General features: G+C 43.6%; 1 protein-coding gene across 1 annotated transcript in view; it reads left to right on the top strand.

Moving 5' to 3' along the window:
• Positions 1 to 14,906, top strand: part of SLC29A3 (solute carrier family 29 member 3) — a 63,906-nt gene that overhangs the window by 31,204 nt on the left and 17,796 nt on the right. The window contains exon 5 of the mRNA XM_075348972.1: positions 10,844 to 11,006. Within this exon, the coding sequence (XP_075205087.1) occupies positions 10,844 to 11,006 (163 nt within the window). The remainder of the gene's footprint in view (positions 1 to 10,843; positions 11,007 to 14,906) is intronic.

Genomic DNA, 14,906 nt, shown 5'->3' with positions numbered 1-14,906 from the left:
AAAGTGCCCCTTAGTTTTGGCTTTTGTGCATTTTTTGGGTGTTCAGCAAAGAATTATTGTGAGGAACCGAAATGTGTAAAGAAACCTAGATAAACACGTGTCCCTGTATTAAGCAATATAGCCAGTGCCCACATCCCCACATCTTTGTCACAGCCTTGTATTAACCCTGTCAGTCGCCGCTGAGTATTACTAAGGGACACGAGACATTGCTGAGATTTCATCTTTTGGGCACGGACCTTTTAGCTTGAATCTTATTAAGACCATAACTTCAGCCTGACTCTAGTTACAGCCGTATAATAGTATTTTGTTGTTTGATGCAGTGCTGGTGGCGTTTCTCCTGACCTTTTGTTGCCTGTGCAATTTTATTGCGATGTTCAGCCTTCCTTAAAGCACAGCTCTGGTGCAGTATTCTAGTAATTAACATTAAAAGGTTGTCCAAGATATTTTAAAAATGACCAGAGAACAGGGGATGTCTTAAAATAACTTCCATTCACCAGGTAAATCCGCCTCTGCTCCAGCACCGCCGGTCTTTGTCAGGTGTAATACAGTGCAGATATTATGACTGCCCTCAGATAAGCACTGCAGCCAATCAATGTCCTTTGGTAGCATGGCTGGCACATGACTGCTGCAGCCAGTCACTGCCTGGCTATGCTCCTGAAGAGAACTAATATGGACCCCCCCCCACCACCAGGGAAGAAAGTGGCAGAAGTGAGAGGGAAACAAAGATAAAGACAGACAAAAAACCAAAACTGACACACTACATACACACAGAAATAGACAATGAGAGACTTAGGAGAAAAGGAAGAGCAGGAAGATAGCAAAAAAAAGGTAGCAAGGGTTTACTCAACAGCCACACTCAGCAACAAGTACCACAATCATTAGATAGTCTGGATCATAACACCTTACCAGACAAGCTAAGATATACTATAGCTGGCATAGAAGGAAGGAACTAGCCACTGTATATTGGAGAGGAGCAGATGTGATTGGCTCCCCCACAACATGTGATCAAAGGAGACTAGCAAGCAGACTAGCAGTGATTAACTCTTGCTAGCCTGCCTATGAATTACCACTCTGCAGGTTGATGCCTGAGTCTCCCTGTGTTGACCACAGACACTAGCTAAGTTATTGGGCGGTGTGTCAGAATCCGTAGTCTAAACAGGTCCCGACACAGCCATAACAGTCGGTGAAGTTTGCAAAAATCTTTCCGTCTGGGTGTTCAGAAAGTCATCACTGCAGGAAAATACCAAAGATGGGCAGGACCACCAGAGATGTGGGGGATTTTCCTTGTATGGATAGGATCTTGTTTTCAGATTTTTTTGCTAAAGTTTGGAAAACCCAGTTCATTTAGTTTGGCTAATTGTATTTTTATTTGGCTCCTAAGTAATGTGTTAGTCTTTGTACGCACTAGAAAATGGACTTTTCTTAAGAAAAATCCGCACCATCTGGCAGAATACCGCACCCGCGGCAAAAAACGTGGTAAAACCGTACTTGCGTTTTTGACGCGATTTGATGTGTTTTTGCCGCGGTTTTGCCGGTTTTATCGATGGCAAAAACCGCAGGGACCTGCAAAAAAGAAGTGACTTGCTCATTAGTTCCGCAGCGGAAAATCCGCCGGTAAATCCGCAGGTATAAAAAAACGCAGTGTGCGCACACAGCATTTTTTTTATACCCATAGGTTTTGCTGGGGATTGACTGCAGAAATGTTAGAGACATTTTCTGTAGCAAATCCACGGTAAAGACGCGGTAAATCCGCAGCGTGTGCAAATAGCCCAAGTCTGGAGCCTGGGATGAAAGGGTGGTGATGCGTGTCATGGTATAGTCCGGTAGGTCCACACTAGTGGACTGGCACGGAGTCATGGCAGGGGTGGGCCAGCCCTCGCCATGTCTGTCCTTTATCTCATCTATGTGCTTTTGTGATGACATCCACTTTTCAGGGCTCAGCTTCATTTGCATGTTTGATAAGTTAGCAATCCATTTCTATGAATGATGAGTCCCCTGCAGGATGTTACATGGTGTTGTTTTCTTCTATGCTTCCTTTTCCACTCTACATTTGTCAAGTTAACAGACACTTATGTTATTTATTATTTGTAAATGTCTCCCTTAGGAAAGAAATGGGACGTTTTAATGCATTTGCTTTAGATTTTTGGCACGCTTCATATTTGCCCCATGTCGTGAATATTTATATTTATTTTTTTAATGACTACAAAAAAGAAATTCCCTGGAAAAGAGAACCATTTCTGTGCTGACAGCCATATAAATATCTATGATCCATGTGTGTCTGGTGGTCTTTCCCTGCATATAATAAAATGTATTTGATACCTGCCTTAGTAAGATACATAAAGGTATGGCATGTGTGAAATATCCCTGACTGAGTGTACCTGGTCCATCCACATTGTCACACGCCATTGTGATGATAACCTGGAGTGAGGGGAGGTGTGCAGACTGCTCTGCAGTCATCTGTGCCATGGGAATAGCTTAATAAATGTAACTACTTGAGTTGAGCGATGTTCGAGGTTCGCCAATTTCATGTTTGAGTGATTTTGGGGGGTGATTGAACTCGAACTCGAGCTTTTTGCTAAAAGCTCGACAGTTCTAGAACGGTTCGATCAACATAAACGTGGCTTTTCGAAGTAAGGCTATGTGCACATGTTGCTATCTGCATGCGTCCTGTGTCCCCAGCACAATCCCTCTCCCTTTCCTACTCACCGATCACGTGCACCTCACTCCACGTCTGTCACAAATCTGCGGTGTATTTTCCTCTTTAGAAAATGGCTGCCGCTTCATTAGTCAATTAGCTATTCCGTTCTTTCCCTGCCCACTGGCACCTATAATTGGTTGCAGTCAGACACGTTCCCAAGCTGAGTGACAGCTGTCTCACTGCAACCAATCACATCCGCCGGCGGGCGGGTCTATATCGTGCAGTAAAATAAATAATAATAATAAAAAAAAATGCGGTTCCCCCATATTTGATACCAGTCAGGTTAAAGCCGCACGACTGGAGGCTGGTATTGTCAGGATGGGGAGCACCACGGTATGGGGAGCCCTTCAGCCTAACAATATCACCCAGCAGCCGGACAGAATAGCCGCATCCATTAGATGTGACAGTCCCGGGGGACTCTACCCAGCTCATCCCGAATTGCCCTGGTGCAGTGGCAATTGGGGTAATAACGGGGTTGATTATGCCAGGCGTCTCCCCGAGACACCTTCTATGATTAACCTGAAAGTGAAAGTAAATAAACACACTGCGAAATTTTTTTTATTTGGAATAAAAGGCAAAAAAACACCCTGTTTCACCTCTTTATTAATGATCAAATACCCCTCCAGGTCTGACGTAATCCACACGACACTGTCAGCTCTGCTCCCTGAAGATGTAGCAGCACCGTAGAACACCATCTCGCTGTATCAGGTCCACGTAGCAATGAAGTGAATCGCGCTGTCAGCAGAGACTTCAGTCAGCACTGCAGATTTCAAGATTACAAAATCTGCCCATCTTTATCACTAGAGGCAATATCTCAGTGGATAGAGAGCTCCCCTATGAAGCATTAGGTTGCGAGTTCTAGTCCCGGTGAAAACATTTTTATTTTTTTTTATTTGTTATTTTTAATTATATCGTGCAGTAAAATAAATAAATAAATAAAAAAAAAAATGCGGTTTCCCCCATATTTGATATCAGCCAGGATAAAGCCGCACGGCTGGAGGCTGGTCAGGATGGGGAGTACCACGGTATGGGGAGCCCACCACCCTAACAATATCACCCAGCAGCCACCCGGAATAGCCGCATCCATTAGATGCGACAGTCCCGGAACTCTACCCAGCTCATCCCGAATTGCCCTGATGCGGTGGCAATCGGGGTAATAATGAGTTTAATCATGTGTCCCCGAGACACCTTTCATGATTAAACTGAAAGTGAAAGTAAAGAAAAACACCGCGAAAAATCCTTTATTTGGAATAAAAGACAAAAAACCACCCTGTTTCTCCCCTTTATTAATCCTCAAATACACCTCCAGGTGCTACGTAATCCACACGACACTGTCAGCTCTGCTACAGAACACGAGTGCTCTGTATCAGCTCCACGTAGCAATCAAGTGAATCGTTCAGCAATGCAGAAGTCAAGATTATCAAATCTGCCTATCTTTATCTTTAGAAGTAGTAGCTGGGTGGATAGAGCGCTCGTATAAGAAGTATTAGGTTGCAAGTTCTAGCCCCGGTAACGAATGTTTTATTTATTTAATTTTAATTTTAAATTATATTTATAATATATTTATAATATATATATATATATAATTATAATTTAATTATGCACTGAGGGGAGGAGCCAGACTTCAGCTGTGAGCTCTTTCTCTCTCTCCTTTCTCTCTCACCTTTCTCTCTCTCCTTTCTCTCTCCTTTCTATATCTCCTTTCTCTCTCCTTTCTTTCTCTCCTTTCTCTCTCTCCCTCCGTTCTCTCTCTCCTTTCTCTCTCCTTTCTCTCTCTCCTTTCTCTCTCTCTCCTTTCTTTCTCTCTGTCTCTTTCTCACTCTCCTTTCTCTCTCTCTCCTTTCTTTCTCTCTCCTTTCTCTCTCTCTCCTTTCTCTATCCTTTCTCTCTCTCCTTTCTCTCTCTCCTTTCTTTCTCTCTCCTTTCTCTCTCTCTCTCCTTTCTCTCTCTCCTTTCTTTCTCTCCTTTCTCTCTCTCTCCTTTCTCTCTCCTTTCTCTCTCCTTTCTTTCTCTCCTTTCTCTCTTTCCTTTCTCTCTCTCCTTTCTCTCTCTCCTTTCTCTCTCTCCTTTCTCTCTCTCCTTTCTCTCTCTCTCTCCTTTCTCTCTCTCCTTTCTCTCCTTTCTTTCTCTCTCTCTTTCTCTCTCTCTCCTTTCTCTCTCTCCTTTCTTTTTCTCTCTCCTTTCTTTTTCTCTCTCTTTCTCTCCCTCTCTTTCTCTCCTTTCTCTCTCTTTTCTCTCTCTTTCTCTCTCTACTTTCTTTCTCTCCTTTCTCTCTTCTTTCTCTCTCTTCTTTCTCTCTCTTCTTTCTCTCTCTCTTTCTCTCTCTTCTTTCTCTCTTCTCTTTCGCTCTTCTTTTTCTCTCTTTCTTCTTCTCTCTTCTTTTTCTCTTCTTTCTCACTCTTCTTTCTTGCTCTCTTCTTTCTCTCTTCTTTCTCTCTCTCTCCTTTCTCTCTCTCTCCTTTCTCTCTCTCCTTTCTTTTTCTCTTTCTCTCTCCTTTCTCTCTCTCTCTCCTTTCTCTCTCTCCTTTCTTTCTCTCCTTTCTTTCTCTCCTTTCTCTCTCTCTCTCCTTTCTCTCTCTCCTTTGTCTCTCTCCTTTCTTTCTCTCTCTCTTTCTCTCTCTCTCTCCTTTCTTTTTGTGTCTCTTTCTCTTTCTCTCCTTTCTCTCTCTCCTTTATTTCTCTCCTTTCTCTCTCTACTTTCTTTCTCTCCTTTCTCGCTCTTCTTTCTCTCTTCTTTCTCTCTCTCTTCTTTCTCTCTTTCTCTCTCTTCTTTCTCTCTTTCTCTCTCTTCTTTCTCTCTTTCTATCTTCTTTCTCTCTTTCTCTCTTCTTTCTCTCATTCTCTCTCTCTTCTTTCTCACTCTCTTCATTCTCTCTATCTTTCTCAGACCTGGCGATGATCAGCTGATGCGGTCACCTGACGGAATCAGCTGACACTATAAGTCAAGCGGTGAGGCCGGCTTTTTACCGCCCGGCCGGCTAAACTATCAGCTGATGCCGTCGGACAGGAGTCTGCACTGAAGTGTGTGGTTTGTTTTATCTTGCCGCAATTCCATTTAACTGTTGTTCTACGTATACCCTCTTTCACTTGTAAAGCGCCATGGAATAAATGGCGCTATAATAATAAATAATAATAATAATAACTGTACTGCATTCCTGACGGATCTGGCATTGCGGCAGAATACCGCTGATGTGCGCGCAGCCTTATCAAACGTGCGATGTCGGCGGGTCAAATCGAAAGTGACGCACATCCGGCGTCACTTTCGACATCGTAGTGTGTAAATCGTAGATGATACGATTAATGAGCGCAAAAGCGTTGTTATCGTATCATCGGTGTATTCTCCGACATTTTCATAATGCCTGTGCAGCGACAGGTACGTTGTTGTTCCTCATTCCTGCGGCAGCACACATCGCTGTGTGTGAAGCCGCAGGAGCGAGGAACATCTCCTTACCTGCCGCCGGCGGCTATACAGAAGGAAGAAGGAGGGCGGGATGTTTACATCCTGCTCATCTCCGCCCCTCCGCTTTGATTGGCCGCCTGCCGTGTGACGTCGCTCTGAGGTTGTACGACCCGCCCCCTTAGGAAAGAGACGGGACGCCGGCCAGAGCGACGTCGCACGCCAGGTGAGTGCATGTGAAGCTGCCGTAGCGATAATGTTCGCTACGGCAGCAATGACAAGATATCACTGCTGCGATGGGGGCGGGGACTATCGCGTGCGACATCGCAGCATCGGCTTGCGATGTCACAACGTGCAAAGCCCGCCTTAGGCCTGTTTCAGACGTCAGTGATTCTGGTACGTTTGTGCTTTTTTCATATGTACCAGAATCACTGACATATTATAATGAATGGGTCTGCGCACACATGAGTGATTTTTCACTGACTGTGTCTCGGTGCGGTGTACACACGTGTCCATGATTGCTGTACAGAGACATGTTAGTTTTTTTCTGGCATCACTGATGTCCCACGGACAACGCAGTGGTCTGATCCGTGAAACACGTACCAGAAAAACATGGACATTTAAAATAATAAACATTTTCAACTCACCTTCCCAGCGACGCTCTCTGCTCTCTGCAGCTTCCTGGCTGGCTCATGAATATTCATGAATGCAGCCAGAGCCGACCCGGAAGTAGCTGCAGAGAGTGGTGGCCGGATGCTACAGAGCTGGAGACTTCAGCACCATGGAGAGTAGGAACGGGACAGGTGAGCATACGTCCATGTGCAATCACTGATAACGGATCACGGATTGCACATGGACAGCCCGCATGTGCCGTGAATCACGGAACACGGAGGGACATGTGTGTGTTTTACACATCAGTGAAGAACGTCTGTGTTTTTCACTGACGTGTGAAAGGGGCCTTAGGCCCCTTTCACACGTCAGTGATTCTGGTACGTTTGTGCTTTTTTTTAAACGTACCAGAATCACTGACATACGCAGACCCATTCTAATGAATGGGTCTGTTCACACGTCAGTGATTTTTCACTGAGCGTGTCTCCGTGCAGCGTACCCGCGTGTCCGTGATTGCTGCACGGAGACATGTCCATTTTTTTCTGGCATCACTGATGTTCCACGGACCACGCAGTGGTGTGGTCCGTGAAACACGTGCCAGAAAAAAACGTGCTTTTAAAATAATAAACATTTTAACTCACCCGGCGTCCAGCGATGTCCTCTGCAGCCCGTTCTCCCTGTTCCTTCTGTGCCGGCTGATTACTGTCGCGCATATTCATTATGCGCGACACAGCCGACCCGGAAGCAGCTGCTGCAGGGGTCACCGCCGGCCGGATGCTGCGTCGCGGGAGGATTCAGCACCATGGAGAGCGGGAGCGGGCGCAGGTGAGTGAATCTCTAAGTGCAATCACGGGCCACGGAGAACGGAGCCCGGATTGCACTTAGACAACCCACGTGTGCCGTGATTTTCGGCACACGCAGTGACATGTGCGTGTTTTACACGCCAGTGAAAAATGTCTGTGTTTTTCACTGACGTGTGAAACGGGCCTTAGCCTGAGAAAAATATGGAGAACATGTGGATTCCATCATTGTCTCATTCAACTACTGTCCATTATTCATTTATACATTTTGGTGGCATTTTTATTTTGCAAACAGATGCCACTCTCATTGTAAGAATGTTCAAGGAGACCAAAAATCGATTTTATTTTATTTGTTTTGCCAAACATAGAGTCATGCAATTCTCCGATAAACTTTGTGTTGGGCTCAAAGCACAAAGAGCTGAAGACATTTTAGCAAAATCTCAGCTGAATAAAGTATTTTGCCTGTACTGGTCACAAGTAGAAACAAGAAGGTTCTCATTTACTGGAAGCAAACCAAAATCACAAAAACCATGAGGAAATGATACACAAAGTATACTAAAAAGTTATTCAAGGGATTGTCCAGGCATGGGTATTAATAACTGATCCACCAGAAGTGTGATCTATAGCACCTTGGTGGGGTCAACTGTGATTTGCCATAGCCGTGGCCGTATGTAAAGATTTTGGGCCAGATTCAAAGCTTTAACACCAGAATTCTGTTGTAAAAGGTTTGAAAAGTTGAAGTTGCATCTAAGTTTTGCGACTTTTGCCAATTTTCCCCAGCTCTAACTGAGTTAACAGGATTTGGGACGCCACCACTTGTTAAATTCAAGACAAGCTGTGGTGTTTCTATCTCCAGAAATCTTAGTCATGGACTGCAGTGAGATTTCTGGCGTTGCGCACAGAGGCGCACACCACACATCAGACGCTCCATAAGCGTGCACCTGACTCCATGAATAAGGAGCGTCTGAGACCAGCACGCCACCTCATCAACACAGTTGTGAACAATGTTGGTTTTGAAGAATCGAGCTCTTTGAATGGGGCTGCTGGCTGTTACCAGCTAACGCAGTACAGCTTCTATGCAAAATCCAAACCTGCTGTTTTTTTGGTTACAAGCACTCAGGCGGGGCAGACATTTCAGTGTGAGTCGCTATTCTTTGTTGACACCGTGCAGCGGAGACGTCACATGACTTTTGCATGTAATCACTAGGTGTAGGCACACTCGGGGATTGGCGGCAGAGTTCACTTGAATTGTTATCATGTTGTCATTGCTGCAAGTTATCAATAGAGGAACAGTGGAGAAAAGGCATTGATGGACCTGCAAAGGGTGAGGAACTCTGCTTTTATTATTTTTCCATAGCACAAGTATATGAGCATACAAAAAATCCTTTTCAGAACAATAGTGTTCGTACAGAGTTTAAACCTCTTTACAAACTGAACAAGGCTTCTTACCAGCACTTACATTTTATTAGATTATCATTTCTGCAGCTTAACAGATTAATGCACAAGAAAAGAAATCAAAGTTCACAGAATAACACTGTTTTCTTTGATTGCCCAGTACTCCAAGCGCTGGAATAAGAGACGGCAACACTAATGTTTATTGTGTTCTCTAGAATGAGCCGCAGCGATAAAGAAAATCTCTGGATTTTCCATTTCCACTGCGCAAAAGTACTTACCACAAAAAAGTAACAGATGACATGAATAATGCATATTGTATCATCTGCCAAGTCTGGGCCTGAAAGGAACTCTTAATCTAAAAGCACATATACAAATTAGATTAAAGTCATCCAAACCCGCTGATTCTGGGAAGATCTGCCTATAAACTAAGTCTGCGTTCACATGCTATGGCTGCAGTACGTTTTTTGGGCTACGATCACACTAAAATTTTATAATTTTGGCCTCAATTTTTGAAGGTGTCAGCAAAACGGTGCATTTTGTATACAGTTGTTCCACAAAAAACAAACAAATTGCGAATGCAAAGTGTAAATGCAACCTTATGTACGTGAGGAACTCCTGGATGGCGGTAAGGAACGGGTGGTGTGGCTCCTGGATGGAGGTAAGAAATGGGTAGTGTGAATTCGGACACCTAATCCTGTGTTGTCCAGGCAAATATGCCACTTCCAGAGGACTCTGTCCCCAGCTTACTCTGCTTTACTTAATGGTAACATGTGAATGATCATTGTGTATGGGAAAGTCGTCAGAGATAGCGGTCAGTTAAACAAGTGTTCTGCTGATAACTATCTAAGACCGAATTCAGACGTCCATGAAGAATCTGATAGCTAAACTGGTCTCACATCTCCCACCCAAACTCTACAGCTTCATATATGCCTATATGACTCAATAGTTGAGGTCAAGAGACCCTTGGCCGGAACAGACATCACGGTTCATACATAGACATCAAGATTCGGCCTAAGATCTATAGGCACTTCTACTCTTATTATATCTTTATGACTTTTGCCAGTAAAGGATTAAAACAGTCTTACAGAAATCTCACCAAGAGAAGATGTATTTATTTATGTTGGTCTTTTCTTTTTATTTGGGGCATGGCTACAGAGGTGGTGTCTGTAGACTGAAGACTGAGCTGAGGTTTCTGGTAAAGAAAGCTACTCCTCATCTCAAGCAGCCTGTGCTTTGTTGCTTATCCTACCCTTGTTATTTGGTTACTGGTTGAAAAAAAAATTGTAGATAGCTATAAAGGGCCGTCTTTTTATATTTTTCATACTCCAAAGGCCAGATTCATCAAGACCAGCGTTTTTCATGCCAGTCTGGATGATGGGGTGTGCTGGAGTCAGAGGCATCTGATTCATTAAGAGCAGAGGTCTTCCATAAATCTTACTCCAGCTAGGGGCAAAGAAAAGATTTGTGGTGCAGGGTATGCCTCAGTTCGTCCTGAATTAAGCATGTTGGCATTGCCACTTCCAAGTTCCACCTATTTTTTAAGAGCTGGTTGAAACTGATATACAAAAACTCCCCAAAACTCAAAATGTTTACGCTACCTCTCATTGCGCAAACATTCTGTGACTTTTCAAAAGCTGTATGGATGTGTGAGTACATTATAGGAGACGCTCCTCATTAAAGCTGCCAAAGAGAAACCCAACATAACAAACTGCTGGTTTTAGAGACACAAAGGAGCTTTTGGTGACAGCCAAACTCTGTTCATAATAGGGCATCTACACCTCAGACCCCCACCGGGTTATAGAAGGGTGTGAAGACTTCTCACAGGTGTTTAGCTCTTGGTCACATGACAATATGTGGGACATGTAATCACATATAAGTGTAAGCTCATAATTAATATAGAGATGTCATAATTTTCATACAATGCATTTTTCCCCTTATTTTCAGGCCAAGCGATGGGCGGTACACTGAGTGCAGTGGCCGCAATTTTGGACCTGTCGATTGCCTCCAATGTTACAGATAGTGCGCTGGCTTATTTCCTGACTGCCGATGTCTTCCTTCTCATTTGCATCTTTTTGTATCTGATTCTTCCCAGGATTAAGTATTCCAGGTAAGATTTTTATGCTGAGACCAGATCAATTCTTAATAAGTTTTAGAGGAAGCTGGATCAGTAGACAGATCTCTCTGATCTTTACACTGTGCTCAATAGCTGACCTCCGCTAGGTCGACAGTGTCTTGTCTAATTGGTACATCTACTTGTCTGGCCTGATCCACAGATATTAGAATTGTAGGTTATTAGTGGACAGAACTTTCTACGACCTGTACTGGTCATGCCTCTGGACTAGATAGCCTTGATCCATGGGTACAGGGCAGCTCACCTTTTTCTATACTTGTGGGTGTAACTTGTGAAATTGGATGCTGGGGTATTATATTTGTTTCTAATAAAGCAGTGTTTTATATCTCAATCCGCAAATAACCAGTGACAGGTGGTGAATTCAGAAGGGCCATTCTGCCTCCAGTTCAGGAATCAGTGATTTGTTCCAGTAAAGCCATTCTCATAAAATAATAACCAGAATCTATGAGTGGGGATGCACGAATCCAACAGGTTTTTTCTGTCTTTTAATCAGATTCCTGATGCTCCATTGATTAGGATTCTAAGGGGTACTTCTCACATAACGAGATCGCTAGCGAGATCGCTGCGGAGTCACAGGTTTTGTGACGTAATAGGGGTCTCACCTGCGGTCTCGTTATGTGTGACACTAAGCAGCAACCTGGCCCCTGCTGTGAAATCGCTGATCGTTACACACTGTTCTGGTTTATTTTCTTCAAAGCCGATGTCCTGCTGGGCAGGACGCATCGCTGTGTTTGACACCTACCAACAACCTCCTATACAGGTCACTCATCGTTATACAGGTCGCCGATCGTTACTGCGTCGCTTGTAAGGTCTGACTGTGTGACATCTCACCAGCGACCTCCCTGGGACTTACCAGCGATCCTTATCAGGTCACATCATTTTCGGGATCGCTGGTAAGTCGCTAAATGTGATGGGGGCTTAAGTGAGATTTATCTCCAGTGAAGGTCACGTATAGAGGAACAACAAAACTAATTGTATTACCTGAGGGATGGAGGTTCTTCAGGGTTGCAGGTTCATTACCCTTCCTAGTGTCTTAGTTAGCAGGTGATATTGCCCAAGTAGCACGTAGAGGGCAGTACAATACATATAGTACTGGTAAGGCTAAGTTCACACATATATAGTACTCTCCACGGAGCAACCTCATTGGAGTTTTCATTGTAATCCCCTAGGACACCAGACAAAGCCATTCACTAATATGACGCCAACATTGTCACTTTGGGCATTGCTGGCCAATTGCTTGCAGACCACATTTTTCTACATGTCTGAAAAAGACAAACACTGGTAGAGTGGAGGGAAGACATTGTCCCCAGTGGCTCAATCAGCCTTATAACAGGGAATGGCTTCTGTCTGAAATTAGTATTTTGGGGATTATGACAGAAACCCAGATACGGTGCCCAACAGAGAGCACTGTACTTTTTGTGAATCTACAGATAGATGGCCATATAGTACAGGGGGTGCAGTGCGTGTAGATGAAGAGGACAATACAACACATATAGTACAGTTCCCCATGGTGTGTGTATAATAAATATATGTACATATAGTATGTCTCAAAAGTGAGTACACCCCTCACATTTTTGTAAATATTTTATTTCTTCTCGTGGCACAATACTGAAGATATGACTTTTTGATATAATCTATAGTAGTCAATGTCCAGCTTGTATAATAATGTAAATTTGTTGTGCCCTCTAAATAACTCATCACACAGCCATTAATGTCAAAATCGCTGGCAAGGAACGTACACCCCTAAGTGAAAATGGCCAAATGGTGCGCAAAGTATTAATATTTTGTGTGGCCACCATTATTTTCAAGTGCTGCCTTAACTATCTTGGACGTGGAGTTCACTAGAGCTTCACAGGTTTCCACTGGATTCCTCTTCCATCCTCCATGATGATATCACAGAACTGGTGGATGTTAGAGACTTTGTGCACCTCCACCTTCTGCTTGCGGATGCCTCACAGATGCTCAATAGGGTTTAGGTCTGGAGACATGCTTGGTAAGTCCAGCAACTTTTACCCTCAGTTTCTATAGCAAGGCAGTGGTCATTTTGGATTCATGTTTGGCGTTATCATGTTGGAATACTGCCCTGCTGCCCAATTTCAAAAGAAAGAGAATCATGCTCTACTTCAGTATGTCACAGTACATGTTGGCATTCGTGGTTCCCTCAATGACCTATAGCCTTCCATGGCCAGCAGCATTCATGGAGCCCCAAACCATGACACTCCCACCACCATACAGAAACAACACATTTGTCTTTGTACTCCACACCTGGTTGCCGCCACATACGATTGACACCATCTGAACCCAATAAGTTTATGTTGATCACATCAGGCCACAGGACATGGTTCCAGTAATCCATGTCCTTAGTCTTCTTATCATCAGCAAACAGTTTGCAGGCTTTCTTGTGCATCATCTTTAGAAGAGGCCTCCTTTAAGAATGACCAATTTGATGCAGCGTGTGGCATATGGTCTGAGCACTGACAGGCTGACCTATCCACCCCTTTAAATTCTGCAGCAATGCTGGCAGCACTCATATGGCTATTTTGAAAAGACAACCTCTGTATATGATGCTGAGCATGTGCACTCAACTTCTTTGGTCAACCATGGCGAGGCTTATTCTGAGTGGAATCTGTCTTGTTAATCCACCATGCTGCAGCTCAGTTTCAGGTTGTTGGCAATCTTCTTATAGCCTAGACTATCTTTATGTAGAGCCACAATTCTTTTTTCAGATTCTCAGAGAATTCTTTGCCATGAGCTGCCAAGTTGAACTTCCAGTGTCCAGTATGAGAGAGTGTGTGAGCGATATCACCAAATTTAGCACATCAGCACCCCATTCAGAGATCTTGTAACACTAATGAGTCACATGACACAGTGGTGGGAAAATAGCTAATTGGATGCAATTTGTCCATTTTCACTTAGGGGTGTACTCACTTTTGTTGCCAGCAGTTTAGACATTAATGGCTGTGTGTTGAGTTACTTAGAAGGCACATCAAATTTACACACTTATACAAGCTGTACACTGACCACTGTATATTGAATCAAAGTGTCATATCTGCAGTGTTGTCCCATGAAAAGATATAATAGAATAGTTACAAAAATGTGAGGGGTGTACTCACTTTAGTGACAAACTGTATATATAGTACTTGTTGTACAGGTAGACAACAGTTCAGCAGGAGTAGTATGGATAAAAGGTAGTGTATGATATGTTGTTTATTTGGATAGCAGTGCAGTACTCGTAGGACAGGTAGATTGCAGTACGGTACATTAAGAAGCATATTTGAGCAGCTGTATACAGTATGTGGCAGCAATATGATACCTATAGTGTTGGTAGAGAGGTGTGTAGTGTATGCAGTACAGGAAGTACAGTACATGTAGAGCGGTATGAATCATAGGTAGATGGCAGTACAGTACATGTAGAGCGGTATTTATTATAGGTAGATGGCAGTACAGTACATGTAGAGTGGTATGAATCATAGGTAGATGGCAGTACAGTACATGTGTAGTGGTATCTATGATAGGTGGATGGCAGAAAAGTACATGTAGAGCAGTATCTATCATAGGTAGATGGCAGTATAGTACATGTATAGCGGTATCTATCATAGGTAGATGGCTGTATAGTACATGTGTAGTGGTATTTATCTTCGGTATATGGCAGTACAGTACATGTATAGCGGTATTTATCTTCGGTAGATGGCAGTACAGTACATGTATAGCGGTATTTATCTTCGGAAGATGGCAGTACAGTACATGTATAGCGGTATTTATCTTCGGAAGATGGCAGTACAGTACATGTATAGCGGTATTTATCTTAGGTAGATGGCAGCGGTATTTATCTTCGGTAGATGGCAGTACAGTACATGTATAGCGGTATTTATCATA

The sequence above is a fragment of the Anomaloglossus baeobatrachus genome, chromosome 5 (assembly GCF_048569485.1).
Source record: "Anomaloglossus baeobatrachus isolate aAnoBae1 chromosome 5, aAnoBae1.hap1, whole genome shotgun sequence".
Classification (NCBI taxonomy): Eukaryota; Metazoa; Chordata; class Amphibia; order Anura; family Aromobatidae; genus Anomaloglossus; species Anomaloglossus baeobatrachus.
The sequence above is the reverse complement of the archived record's forward strand: the minus strand, read 5'-3'. Positions and strand labels throughout refer to the sequence as shown.